We start from the raw sequence: 15,008 nt of genomic DNA on the forward strand, positions 1-15,008 counted from the left end.
GAGCTATGTCGCCCCTATGCTGGGCCTAGCCGTCCCTGGAACAGCGGGGAGAGCCGGGGCCTGGGGCTGGAGCTGCACCGGCCTCATCTCTCTGAGTGGAAGCAGATGCGTCTGGGATTCATAACCCCAGCCCTCAGCCCACTGCACATGTGCTGCTGGCGTTCCGGCGACGCACGTGTGAGACGGCGCTGGGGAGCGGTGAGGAAGCGGCGCCGCGAGGAGGACGAGGTGCGCGTGCGGCGGGGAAACCTTAGCGCGTGCCCGTCTCAGTAATTACATTACAGCCATTTAGCCTCATCTTATCCAGAGCGACTTACACAACTTTTACACAGCATTTACACTGCATCCATTCATACAGCTGGATATACACTGAAGCGATGCAGGTTAAGTACCTTGCTCAAGAGTACAACGGCAGTGTCCCACCCGGGAATCGAACCTATGACCTTTAGGTTACAAGACTAGTTCCTTACCCATTATACTACACTGTTCCCAGCAATGATTTAATCACCTGTTTAGCTTTTAAAGGAAAGTACAGCTGATTGTACATCCTGCGGGAGCCTGTGAAGCGGCAGAGCTAGCGCTTAGCGGGGTTCTGGGGGAGGGCAGGCTCCCCTGTGGCCGTGCCGTGCTTCGGCCAGCCCGAGGCAGGGTGACGGCGGGACCCACCGACGCACAGGAAGCTGGGCTCCCGCAGGGCGGAGCACCCGCGCATGTTCAGCCGCGTGACGAACGGACGGTACTTCTGCAGGATCCGCACCACGGCCCCGTCCGTGATCCGCCGCCTCTCCGAAGAAAAGTTTATCTGCGGCGGAAAGAAGCGCGCGCTTTTAGTGCTTTTGGCTGCAAGACACGCCAAAACAGCTGGGCCTAGAAACAGACTCCATGTTCGTGGAATCGATAAAACGGTTCTGGCGACGTATCCACTCCCAGAAACGGCAGGATATTGCTTGCTTTATGTAAAGCATGTTCAGCATACAGTGTGCTCCATAATTTTTCAGACATATTTTTTCTTGACTTGGCTTTGTACTCCACAATTTCATATTTGATTTGCAATCAAACACTGCACATGTGATTAAAGTGCAGACTCACAGCATTTTAATAAAGGGCAAGTTAATACATTTTAGTTTCACCATGTAGAAATAACAACACTTACCTACCCCCCCTACCACTTCAGGGCACAATAATGTTTAGGACAAATGGCTTCACAGGTGTTTCTGATTACTCAGGCGTTGCTTCTTTCGTGCAAGCAAAAGAGAACTTCCAGTATCTAGTCTTGATTCCAGGCTTTTGATCTCTTTTGGAGTCTGTTCTTCCAGCATAAGGAAGTCAAGGAAGATGAGAAATTAACAGTCAGTTTATGACTGTTTATGAGGATTTCTCACCATACTAAAGAAACACCCGTCTGACAGATCAGAAACACTCTTCATGGATGTGTCAGTCACTACCGTCTGCAGAAGACTTCACAAACAGTCCTACAGAGGCTACAGTGCAAGATGCAAACCACTGGTTAGCTGCAAAAACAGGATGGCCTGGTTATACTAAAAGAGCCTGCAGAGTTCTGGAAAAAGGTCTTGTGGACAGATGAGACCAAGACTGACTGGCATCAGAATGATGGCAAGAGCAAAGTGTGGAGGTTGAATGGAACTGCCCGAAATCCAAAGCACCCCCCCTCATATGAGAAACATGGCAGTGGGGGCTGTTATGGTTTGGGCATGTATGGTTGCCACGGGTACTGGCTCATTTGTCTTCGTTGATGGTGTAACTGCTAAATGGTAAATGGACTGCATTTATATAGCGCTTTTATCCAAAGCGCTTTACAATTGATGCCTCTCATTCGCCAGAGCAGTTAGGGATTAGGTGTCTTGCTCAAGGACACTTCGACACGCCCAGGGCGGGGTTTGAACCGGCAACCCTCCGACTGCCAGACAATCGGTCTTACTTCCTGAGCTATGTCGCCCCTGCTGACAGCAGCAGCAGAATCAATAGGACAGGTCTTTCAGGATTTTTAAAATTATGGTGAGAATTGTTTGGTTATCAACTGCAGAAATAATCCTTGGCCAACCAGGCCCTTCACAATTACTGAGCTCACAAATGCTCTCTTTCTTCATAATGATGCTTTAAACTGTTGATTTTGGTAAGCCTAAGGTTTGGCCTATGTCTCCGACTTTTTGTTCTTCTTATTTCCCAGCCTCATAATGGCTTCCTTGACTTTCATTGGCACAAGTCTGGTCCTTATGCTGACAAACACCAATAACAGACTCCAAAGGCAGTCAAAAGCCTAGAATCAAGACTAGATACTGAAGCCTTTCTTATACTTGCACATAAGATACAATTGAACACACCTGTCTAATAAAAAAAACCCATGAAGCCATTTTTCCCAAACACTATGGTGCCTTGAAATATGGGGCTATGTATAAAAGGTGCTGTTATTTCTACATGGTGAAACAAAAAAAGTATTAAAATATCCTTTAATAAAAGCTGAGAATCTGCACTGTAACCACATATGAATTTTAAAATTATGGAGTACAGAGCCAAATCAAGAAAAATATCTCTGTCCCAAACATTATGGCGCTCACTGTATATATATCTGGGGGCTGTAAAAGAGGTCCGAACTCACACAACTCCAGAGGGAGTAGGTCTGGGCAATGGCCTTCCACGTCCGACACACCTGGCCACATTTCACTAGGTCGCCAACCTCTAAATTCTGAAAGATCTGTAAACAGGAAAAAAATATATTAATGGAATAATTCATTCAAAATGCTGCAATGCTCATCAGACAAAGTAACAGTTTTTCCAGTTATGATATAAATGGTCTCTGGCCCCTAACAAGTTGCCAGGCATTACAAATAATTGAAATACCTGATTTGTGGTTAGTCTCATGACTTAAGTGGCACATAACCTATGGCTCTAATGTTCAGAAATGTTAGCAAAGCATCTCCAGATTTTGTAAAAATGAACCCCTGAACTTACCCTAGCAACAATACTACAGTATATGACTTGTAAGCAGAAAAATAACACTTGGACCAGTTTAAATATACAAAAAAAATCACGCTAGATTTAAAGCGAACACTGAAACCACAAAATGACCCTGTTTTATTAGTTTTTAGAAATATTTTGTAAGTTTATGAATGCTTCATTAAACTGTAGTCAGAACAAAATGAAAACAAACATTAGCAACAACATTTTTCAAAAACAGAACATTATTTTCACAATGATTCACTCAAGTGAACCATAAAATAATAAACTAGGTTATGCAAGATAACACCAGCTTAGTTCATTTTAACAAGCTTTGCAGCAGAAACATTTACTCATCCACAGATCCACAGGCTTACCACAGATACAGAGCTTGGTGCATTTCCAGGCATAACAGGTCTTGTGATAGCTCATTGCCCTCAAGTTAACTTACAAAACCTGCCACTTTTCATGAGCTCCATAGTTTCAAGGTCACAGCATGACATTGTACAAGACATACAAGTTAAACTGTGTTAAAGGAAGTTTTTACTAATTCCTGAAAAAATTACAAAAGTTCATTTTAAGTACGGCAAAAAAAAACATATTTATGGCAACGCAGACAATGTTAAGCTCAAGTGAATGGCTGTTTATTACGCCTATAACACATGCTGTTGATTTGATATAAACCAGGACCCATGTTGTTGGGGAAATGATGACACAAATGCAAACACGTATAGAAATCCCATGTCCTGTACAAATGCAGCCATACTCGTTTGAGATATGTATCCATGTACCCATGGGCAGCCAAGCTGAGGTTGCTGAACAGGGAACAAACTACACGGAAAATGGAAAAAGTAGCCCTGACTTTCTCAACTTCAAATTTCAATCACCATTCAAGATTGTACATGTGGTTTTACATTCACAGAGGAAGAATCACTCCTAATAAATTATGCCATTGATTATTAAATGTTCATCAAGTTTTTAATTGTTAAAGCAACTCCCAGCAGATCATGCAACCCTTTACAGCTGATTGCTCAACTACCATTAGTGCGTTCCTACAATTATATGCAAGTAACATCACGTCTAAGGACTGTTTCCTGGACATTTCCAAGACAAATTCTCTGAACCACAGTCCATTCCCAAATATAGTAAAGGGTTTGGAGGGGCATATTTTTTACAAGATTATGTATTCTATAAATAGAACTTAAAAATAGCTGCCAAGAGTCAAGAAATGTCTGCCAGCCACTGGTAAGGGTAAGGACTAAATGACTGAAGGGATGAAAACTCAGCAGGCAAAATCCTGACAAATTAACCATATGTGAACATATTTTGGGAATACGGACTCAATGTCAGAAGCACAAATAGGGACATCAATATCAATGCACATAACCAGGAAAGATCACAAGCTGTGGCTGCTCTTTTTGAATCTGTTGCTCAACCACAAAACCTCTAGAATGCAATCTCTTTTGTGTCACAGAGTTTCACATTCAACCCTCCTCTCTCAGGACCAGCTTGAAAACTGGTATAAACCGGTACAAAGCTATTACAGACTGAAGCCCTCTCAATTTTTCATGAAAATCCATATTAAAGAGACTTGTTTCTCTGAAAGAACTTTACAGGAGCCATTCCTGTACAAGAAAAAAAAAGAGAAGTCCTCTTTGTCATGCAAAATCAATTCAAGACAAAATTAGCTAAGGTTTTAAAAGGTATGATTTGTGGCAGACGATGAAACCTCCAAGCTTGTTTTTTACATTAGCATCAACATTTAATTCACCTGAGCACCAGCGCTCAACGTCTACAGCGCTGTAACTTTTATGCTCTGGGTTACTGACATGCGTGCGCAATGGCAGTTCTACACCAGGCTGAACCAAACCATCTTACACAGCTTTTTAAGGGCATGGCACAAGTCCTCTCATAGGTGATGACACATCCTCTCATAACAATTTGGAGAAGCACTCACCAGGTGATGACACACACACACACACACACAAAATCAAAAACGTACATATACATGCACACACATACACACACACACACGAGCATGCATACACACACACAGGCACAGAAGCAAACACACATATGCATGCACACACACACACACACACACACACACACAAAAGCAAACACACACATAAGCATGCACACACACTCTTGCACAAATTAGTATTATGCATAAATATTATTTGGCCAGTACCGGGAAAGCTAACTCCAGCCGACACATGAGATATGGCTCTAGGAATTCCCAGGAAACACTGCTTCAGAACACTGTTGATTTCAGAAGAATCCTGGCACATATTATTACACTGACAGCTTTGTCATAACAACCAGAATAGCTACAGACCACCATTGACCCCACTGTGGGGCCACCTCAATGCGATGTTTTTTTGCTGCATGTTTGGAGTGATAGTACGAGCTCACACAATGCCAAGTCACAGGCTCAAGTGCGTCCTGCTCTCCTGTGGGCCAAGCCTCTGTTTAAGCCAGAGATGTCAAAGTCATGACATCATGGAAATGGGCGTGAGTGTTGCCGCCTTGTCAAGATGTGGCGGAGGGTCATACCTTCAGCGCAGCTCTCCACGGCAACAGGGACACTCCATCCTGTCCTTCCATGGGCGTGGCGCCCGTGTGGTAAATATCAGTCTCCAGCAGTCCTTTTTCCAGCCGCTATGGACAGATATACAGTGTAAAAACAGGACAAACACACACACATACGCACATGTGTATACACACACACACATATACATGCACACACACACACGCACATATACACACACACACACACACACACACACACACACACGTATACACACACACACACACACACACACACACACACACATATACATACACACATACAAATAAGTGGCAGGCAGCCGGACTCTTCAGGATGCTGCAGCTGCAGCTATTTCCATACCTTTGTAAACACCATGAATATGTCATACAAACATCTGAATGACAGACCCCTCAGGGTCACCTACAGACTGTGTTGGGGAATAAGCATGTGACTCCTTGCTCAGTGGGAAAATCAGCCAACTGTTTTGCAACCCAGTTTAAAAGTGCAGGGCAATGGCCTCCGTTTAACCCCAGGAAAACATTCAGTAGACGTGCTTCAGGTCTCAGAGAAAGGACCACAGTGCCCATAAAGTTCCCAGAATGCACTGTGGCAGAGTTTATGATGCACCGGGGTTTATGGTGTTTGTGGCTACTGCTCGGGATCTGTGAACAATCTTAATGTAAGGACGCTTCCACTAGTGACGGCCCCTGTCTTGGTGAATACGTGCGTGCATTTGAACCCCTCAAAAGTCCCACTTCAAGTGCCGCTCTGAAAGCAAGACTCAGTAAATCCTGGAGCTATGACCTCTAACTGTACTGCTCAAGTCCCACATGATCTTACACTGACTGCATTCATAATAAATCCCTCTCTCCCCCTCTCTCCTTGGGAACATTTTGAACATTTACTTATTTCATAACAATCCTCAGTTATACTTCCAGGTTCTGCAAACACATTCCTGTACCTCTTCACCCAGTACCGCAAATTAAGAAATTTGTTGAAACACAAAAATTAGCATTAAATAATTTACTTGCACCAGCCGCAGTACTATTGGAAATATCCTAGATACCTTGTCAAAAAAAGACATATTTATGTCTGCTTCATCCTTCCCAATTCAAAACGGGCAATTACTTCCATTCTACAAAAGGCTATTCTCTCTGAAATCCAGGATATGGCCATATTCACTGTCACTTGATACAGTTCATACAATTCAAAGTTGTTCATAAAATCTATTCATAGCATGAAAATTGTTCAAAATGGGATGACTCAGATGGAATGACGAGATCACAATGAAACTACAATCTGAGATATCCGTTTCAGACACATTCGCAGTTTAATAATTCCTGCAATTATATCGTTTTTTGGATTCAGTTACATTCCTTGAATTTTATTTTAAAATGACATAATTGTAGGAATTATGAGGGTAAAACTGCATAAAACTGTCCATATCTTTGCCTTCAGGTATTATACAATAAATCCAACTTTCAACAAAAAAAAAATAAAATAAAAATAAATAAATACATAAATAACAGAATTGTGAAGTAGTGGTAAACGTGCCAGTTCATTGTAAGTGAAGCCAAAAGGCACAGAACTAAAAGTACTCCTTGTACTCAAAGTACTCCTCAAAGTCCTCTGGAGCCAGGAACTCATTGTCAGAAATAGACACATTTATGTCTGCTCCATCCTTCCCAATTCAAAACAGGCAAATTTACTCCCATTCGACAAAAGACCACTCACTCTGGAAACCAGGACGTGGCTATTTTCACTCTGTTACTTGATATTGAACGGTCTTCACAGAATCTTTTCATGGAACGAAAATTGTTCAAAATGGGATGACTCACATAATCAGAACTGCATAAAACTGACCGTATCTTTGCCTTTGTGTTTTTCCAATATGTATCGTAACCATTTTTAATAAGTAAGTAAATAAATAAAAAACGGAAGTGTGAAGTAATGGTAAAAGTCCTGGTTAATTGTACATGAAACCAAAAACATTCTACCTCAAAGTACTCCTTTGTCTTTTTGGAGTCCTGAGCGACATGCCGCCAGGCTTGAAGAACATTCCGACAGAGAACTGCGTTCCAGACCCCCTGAATTTTCTTTACTGCTTCTGAAAAAATAACACACGGTTTTCCATATGAGAGCCTTGAACGAGTCAAAACTCTGAGCATAAATTAAGTCCAGAAGACAGATTCTGCAATATTGATGATTTAGACCAACATTTTAAACAGTACAAGCCATGTAGTTGCAATTGTAGGGAGGTTTTTTTCTCTTTTTGTTAATTATATTTTTTCTCTGGTCCTGTGGTGTTCAGACAACCAACCAATGGTCAGTAATTTACAGCAGTTTCATAGCTGTTGCGCCCCAGTGCAAAAGGCATGCCTTTCTTCTACCACTCATAATTCTCTCCATGACGGTAACCTTCAGGCCCTTTGTCGTTAATTGCATTCCAGCACACCTCTCTAAGGAGCCCGACTCAAAATCTGCACATCAACATTGATTCTTATCCCAGCAACAGAACTTCTCGTTGAATCAGTACAAATTTGTGGCGAATTGTAAGAGTATGTTTTGATTCCGAACGCCAAGACAGCTAACTGCTTGGCAGCTTCTCTGCGGTAGATTATGATATCGCATTACCAAACAACAATATCCCCACTTTCGTCAAGCACAAGTTAATTGCTTAAAATCACAAATTAAATTAATTTGTTCGGCCATCTGATGCCACCGATACATCTGGAGACCCGGCTCTGCAAAATCCCAGCCAAGTTCCACATGATGACTGGCAACAGTTTTTCCCATGCCGCAGGGTGGCAGGTTGTGGGGCTGAAATAATCTCCCCTCGTCAAAAACCTCCGCAAAGTATTTTCCCACAGCTTCAAAGGGCCCGCGCCTGCGCCAGGCCCGCGCGGCGTTAGCGCGTAAAAGGGCCGGCGGAAGGGACCCACCGCGCTGCCTCTGCTTGCGGGTCTGCAGCCAGTCCCTCCAGGCGCGCAGGGCCTGCCTCCGCCGCCTGGCCTCGTACAGGTCCTCCGCTGCCCTCATCTTCAGCACCAGCTCCGCCGCCTCCTTCCTCCTCCTCAGAATGAACTTTACCCAAGCCCTGCTTACACAGGGGAGGGCCATCATTAATTCATCAAGCCGGGGAGAGCAAGGCTATCCAGGAGCGGGAAGGAGACAAAAGCCCTTTCAGCTAACGTGACATTGATACCAAATACATGGTACACCTGCTCTACGAGGGACTGCTGACACTGCTGGACCATATGTGCACTCTGACCTACATCTTCTTAGCAAGAATCACAATAATGAAAGATCCATTTACAGTATACACACATACGCCTGCGTGCACACACACACACACACACACACACCATCTACATTTTGGTACCCATTCACCCCCTTTATGGTATTCCACAAATACGCCCAGAGTCAAATTCACTGAAAATATATTAAATTGTGGAGTCAAAAATCTGAATAATGTCATACACAGATACGTCTAATTAAACCCATAAAACTTTGAGCTTCATAGATTAAGCACTTACTTAAAGCACATTTTTGTCAAGCTTTTTCGGTAACATGAGTATGCCTTCTCAAGCAGGTGTGAAAGAGCCTGTGAGAAGGAAATGAACATTATTTATGTTTAGTAAACAGGGCTACCAATAGATGCCCTTTCAGAGTAGTCGCAACATCCTATAGGACAGGAGAAATTATTACAGTCTTCAGGCAATTATCTAGTTTTGATTTTAAAATTGTCAGCTGTAGTTCTCAAAGTGGGCTTTTTTACCATGTCAAAACAACTGCATTTGCATTGTAGTGAAGGCAATGGATTGGGTGCAGAGCTCCAATTCATTACTGAATTTGACAAAGGAAAGTATACTACATGCAGTACATCATTTTAGTCACGTGCATCTCGCAATAAAATTCTAAAATCTTAATTCTAAAATTCTTCCACGACCCACAGTTTAAGAACCACAGCCTTACCCTACAGAGCCACTTAGTGAGGAGTAGGCCGCTGAGTCATCAAAGAAACACATGCAGGCATCAGTAAATACCAGAGACTTTAAGAAGGGACTTAACCATGCTTTCATCCAGGTTCCCAAAGAACCCAGGTGCTATGTTTCCCTCCAGCGCTGCCATCGTAATGTCTTCCACAGCTTTTATACACGAGCTCCTGCAAACAAAAATAAGGACACATGATGAGAACTACAAGCCATTCAGCCTGTCTAGCTGTAGGAGTTACAGTAAAGACTGAAATGTTAAATTTCATTGGTTCAGTCATGTCTCCTAACATGCTACCCATGTTACCGGTCATATGAAATGACACATATTGCAAAGGCGGAGTGGACTGAATGCGTGAAAAAAATATCACAAAAGGATACCTCAAATAACGAAACATTTTTTGACAAATTGAATCTGATTCTGGGACGTGCTTTCTGGTCTGCTGGCACAATAACTGCTCAACTGAATTACTTCATTGCAAAGTGGAAAAACGCAACAGCTGGCTGCAAGCTTTTCAGAGGACACTGGTGCCAGGGAGCGCACTCTGTGTGTCGCATCAGCGGGACAAGGCAGCTGAACAGGATTGGGAGAAGTTTAAGAAATGGGGATAAAAAGTTTGCAAAAGCATCCCCAGATGCTGTTTGATTTGGATGGTTTGAAAACTGGACTAAGATAACTCAAGCACACAACACCCAATGCCCTGAGCTAACAGAGGCATTTCACTTGAAATCTGTAGCACTACCTCTTTGGCTAAATCAACAACAGGCCTCACGCGGCTGCTTGTGATACAACAGCATAAAGACTTTATGGGTTCTTCAAAAGGAAACAGACAGTCCTGATGGGGCTTTTACAGCTGCCCTGGCACAGTCGCATCATCCTAGACCTGCGTTAGATGACGACATGCAATGAAAGCTGCGTGGAAAACCGCCCCAGAGGCCCAATAATGTGTGAATGTGTGAACATTCTGAAACCTGTCAGGTCACCCCTCCATGCGACTCACCAACGTTCTGTTCTCCATTGGTGAATCCCCAGGGATAAAAACAAAGGCCCGCTTAAGGTTACAATGCAGCAAGGGAAAGAGCTCGATTTACATCTCATTTCAGCATGTAGCTGGCTGTCATAATTCGGGAATTTGACATGGCGTAGGGGATTTCCCGTACAGTGTTGGGGCTGATGCAGTTTCTCTCAGTTTCAGAGTCTACATCTCATCACTAAACATAATATTACAACTCAACGACCAATGGAGAACCTGAGAGAAACTTAAAGTGCCATCTTAAATCAGTGATCCTAAACCTAGTGCGCACCACAGAAACGTTCAGCTCAGCAGGTAATGCCCAGAACGCACTGCTGCTCTCTCATGCAGATAGCCAGTTCTCTAGTCTTTAAAGGAAAAGTCACATCACAAAACCAAATTCATTCCAGCAAGAGGGGCATTTTTGTGGAGTTCACGTCTTGGGGACAAACGACCCAGTCCCTTCACAACAGGGAAACCTCGTGTTTTTTGGAAAGGATTGCGAGTTGTTGCACGCGTGAGCTCGAGATTGAGGAACGTCCCCCTGGACTCCGGTCGGAATGCGGGCATGTTGGTTTTAGCAGCACACTTAAGGACCAATGTTTATAGGAATCTCAGGATGAAATAGGAGAGGCCTGCTCAGTCCACCGAAGCCTTTCATTCCTGTGATGCTAATTGATCCCAGGGCCCGTTGCGCTCTTTCCTGCGAGATTTTGATGATTTAACAATGACAAGAGCCCGTGCTAACATGTTCCATATGTCGGCTTTGCCTGGGGTGCTCTCTACCCCTCAGTCCAATCATACTAGATTACTGTTTACTGTGTCTTCACCCAGTAAAGTGCAATGGTTGTGACAGACTTTATATTCATTACAGGATTGAGACTGAGTTAACTATTTATGTAGACCATTGCTAGACAAGGGTAAGCATGTGAATTGCACACCTATTTAAATACTTACACATCATTTATTCAAAGGCCCACCAGTTTGTCTCCGTGTGACCTGCAGGGATTCACACTTATATTTCAAGGGTTAACCTCCAGGGGTCCCCATAGGTGCTCCAATGGCACAGTTGACTCATTGTACAATTGAGTTTATAAAGACATTTATAAAAATAATTTATTGATCAAATACAGGGAGAGTCAGGAAGGAAACTGGATGGAAGTATAAATGCTACAAAAAGCATGTCTTTGAGCCAGCGGTCCTCACTCCTGGTCCTGCAGAGCCGCAGGGTCTGCTGGCTTTCTTTGTTACTCAGCACTTCAGTAGCAGAGCTACCTGGTCACCTGGTTTCTTGAGTCTGAATCAGTTTCTGTTCTTAAGGAAAAAACAAAAACCAGCCGACTCTGTGGCTCTCCAATACCAGGATTGAGTATCACTGCAGTAAAAAGAAAAATGCACCCATATAAAGCAGGTGTGTCCAATCTTATCCGAAAAGGGCCACTGTAGCTGCAAGTTGTTGTTTAAGCCCAGAATTAAGACACCTGATTCTACTTAAAGTCTTGATTGAAGATGTTGATTCGTTATTTTGTTGAATCGTTAATTTTTTTTCTTTTATATTAAGTTATATAACCGCTCTCATTTTTAATGTGGGCATTTCCCACTGCTTCTAACTAGAAATTCTTAAAAATACTGCAGCATGATCACAATGGTAAGTAATTGAACTGAATTTAACACATGAGTATTGCTTGTAAACAGTCCATCATCATCAGTGCTCAGTTAGTGCCAATTACTTTATCAACGTAGATGAAGTGATACAAATGGGGATAATGGTTTGAGAAGGGGCTTGACAAAGAGGCTATCACGACCTCAAACTGGCAAAGGACTGAAGCACAATGTGAGAAAACAAGGGGAGAAAAACTGGTGGCCCTACTCATTATTAATATGTGAGTGATGAGTAAAGAAAGAACCCCTATTTCATCTATGATGAAAATTACAAAGTTGTATTGGAGTATGTCTTGTTTGAGAAGGATACTTAAAAAATGTTTGGAAACATGACCAGTTAGACTGCATACTGACTTTCTTTACAAAAACTACCACAAAAAAGTTAATGTGTTAGAATTTGAACTCATACAGTATATCAAATCACGCCCAAATAAATAATGCACAATATTCCCTACAGTACATGTTTTCAACAAGTTTCCTGTGCACTACGCATAAATAATTCCTTCATCACACAAAAGTGAGGTGACAACTTTGTGATTACCTAGTCCTGTTAATGGGTGAACATGCTGCCCTCTAGTGATAACAAAAAAACATTTCAGACAGACATTTACTCACGGACAATTAAAGATATTACAGTGAATTAACTGAAAATGTCAACTACCAAATAATTAATTCAAAAAATTGTTTCCATAGTGGTTGGTGGGTTTTCACTGAAGAAAATATTACATTTCTGACGGATGCATCAGAAGAACAGAAAAAAACAATATCTGCTTCTTACATTATGTCAATGTCAATTCAAGTCTTGACAAATTATAATATTCCTACCTCTCGTTCCAGTAAATATTCTCATATATGAAAAACTATGTATGAAGAAATATAAGAAGTATAGGCCTGATTTAATTTCATGCCTTTTGGTTCACCTCATAGGTTTACACAGATTTAGCTAGACACTTCGGCCCTCCTGATGACTTTTAAAATAAAATCTCTGCCTCATCAAAACCCTACTCAGCCTTAAACCTGAGGCCAGAGATTATGCTTATAAAGTCAGTCTTCATAAGTCATCTGAACAAAACCTGGATATAATCTTCTTGTCTTTCTCTGTACTTTTCAACTGAAATTCTATATCTCCTTTTATAATGTGCTGAATGAAACAGAACACAGTATTTAAAATGCTTCAAAGGGTCTAAGGCCTTATATGACTTCCCTCTGTGGAATTCAAGCTAACTTATAAACATGATAGCTCCCAATATTTTTATGTTAAACTAAGTCAACTATGCATAGTTTCAAAATGGTTCTTAATTAAATGGACCAATCCTGCTTCTCATATACTAGAAGGGTACCTCCATTTCCCCTTATGACTTGAACAAAAATTCCTCTCTACAGCTCTGTACAGTGTCTTTCAGTTTCTTAAACGTTATTGCATGTATTCCATTAGGTTTCGTTGACATAATTTCCTAGTTTTGGAGTGTTATTATTATAATTTATTTTTTTTTGCACTCAGTTGTATGTAGTAAAGCATGTTGTATGTATAGCTATGTATCCACTGGGTTATGATTACTGGAACATAAAACTAATAGCTGTACCTTGTTAATATACAACCTCAAACCTACCAGTCAATATCCAGGTTCCAATTTTCCTGGATTTCCATTATTTTCATTTCCAGCAAATGTAATGCACTTTCAGGACATGGGGCACATAAACCAGCTAACAATGCCTGTAAAAATAAACAAACTCAAATCAAACAGGGAATGAAGGAGATATTCAAATCCTCATATACATATATAAGAAATCTCATATATATTTAGTTCACAATTGCATTTTATGTTACACAGTGAAAAAAATGGCCAAGTGTTTTGTCTATGGCTTTTGTAAATCTTAATCAGATTTACTTGAATTAAAACAAAATGAACATAATATAAAATTAACAAAAATTAAAATGAACATAATTAACATAAAACTTAAAATTCCTGAAATACCTTTCAAAGTCCCAATGAAAAAAAATCCCATTTGAAATTTGGTTTTCACATGTGAAATAAAAATATATTGGATGTTCACATGTGGTTTTTGAACATAGATGACTTTTTCGTAAGGGAGCTCTCCCTAGCAATTATTTTTAGCTAGCTATGCTAATGCAAGCTTGTAAGGTACTTACTTAGCTAGCTGTACAGCTCAAGCCTTAAATCAAAACTTACCTGATAGATCTCAGGGAGAGAATGCTTACTGATAAAGTCTCTCAGAACCTTCTCTGCATTCAGTAAAGATGCCATTTTTTAAACCAAGGTGAAAATAAACAAATTATGAAACCACTGAAATATATCTTACACTCAGCACAAACTTTGGGCACCATAAACTTATTTTGTAGGTAGCTACAGTTACTAAGTTACCAATAGACTATACTGTACATTATGTTGGTCTACTGAAAACAATTCCTGGAACAATCTCCCTTAAGAAGAAGCCGGCCAATATTAATTACAGAACAATTTAACTGTCGACGAAGTTTGCTAGAAAATCCGTTTGTCTCGGTGTATATACATGCTATGGTCAATTTAAAGAATACATAGGCTACTACTGTTTTTGACGATCAGCGGCTATTCATATTTATTCCTCATAACTGGCATAAAACAAGATAAACTAAAAGCACGACTATTCTTTACATTTTAGTTATTATATATTATCATTTTATTATATTAATACACTCAATTAGTTAGCCAACTTATTTCGGGAGAACTTGTGCGCATATCAGGTGCTTCTCTTATTTAGAACAACCCTGTGAAACGTTTTGTTTGTCCCGTATAGTCCGCATTGATAAAGGGGCACAGTAGCATGGTGATTATT

The 15,008-nt window shown here is 41.2% G+C and overlaps 1 protein-coding gene across 1 annotated transcript in view; it reads right to left on the bottom strand.

Annotated features, from left to right (window-relative positions):
• fbxl13 (F-box and leucine-rich repeat protein 13) overlaps positions 1–14,777 on the bottom strand; it is a 42,460-nt gene extending 27,683 nt beyond the window's left edge. The window contains exons 1-9 of the mRNA XM_035426207.1: positions 14,366–14,777; positions 13,784–13,887; positions 9,578–9,671; positions 9,043–9,110; positions 8,449–8,606; positions 7,504–7,613; positions 5,512–5,616; positions 2,618–2,713; positions 667–802 (exon numbers count right to left, since the gene is read on the bottom strand). Coding sequence (XP_035282098.1) covers positions 667–802; positions 2,618–2,713; positions 5,512–5,616; positions 7,504–7,613; positions 8,449–8,606; positions 9,043–9,110; positions 9,578–9,671; positions 13,784–13,887; positions 14,366–14,440 — 946 coding nt within the window. The 5' untranslated portion in view covers positions 14,441–14,777. The remainder of the gene's footprint in view (positions 1–666; positions 803–2,617; positions 2,714–5,511; positions 5,617–7,503; positions 7,614–8,448; positions 8,607–9,042; positions 9,111–9,577; positions 9,672–13,783; positions 13,888–14,365) is intronic.
• Between the last annotated feature and the right edge of the window lie 231 nt (positions 14,778–15,008).

The sequence above is a fragment of the Anguilla anguilla genome, chromosome 7 (genome assembly GCF_013347855.1).
Source record: "Anguilla anguilla isolate fAngAng1 chromosome 7, fAngAng1.pri, whole genome shotgun sequence".
Classification (NCBI taxonomy): domain Eukaryota; kingdom Metazoa; phylum Chordata; class Actinopteri; order Anguilliformes; family Anguillidae; genus Anguilla; species Anguilla anguilla.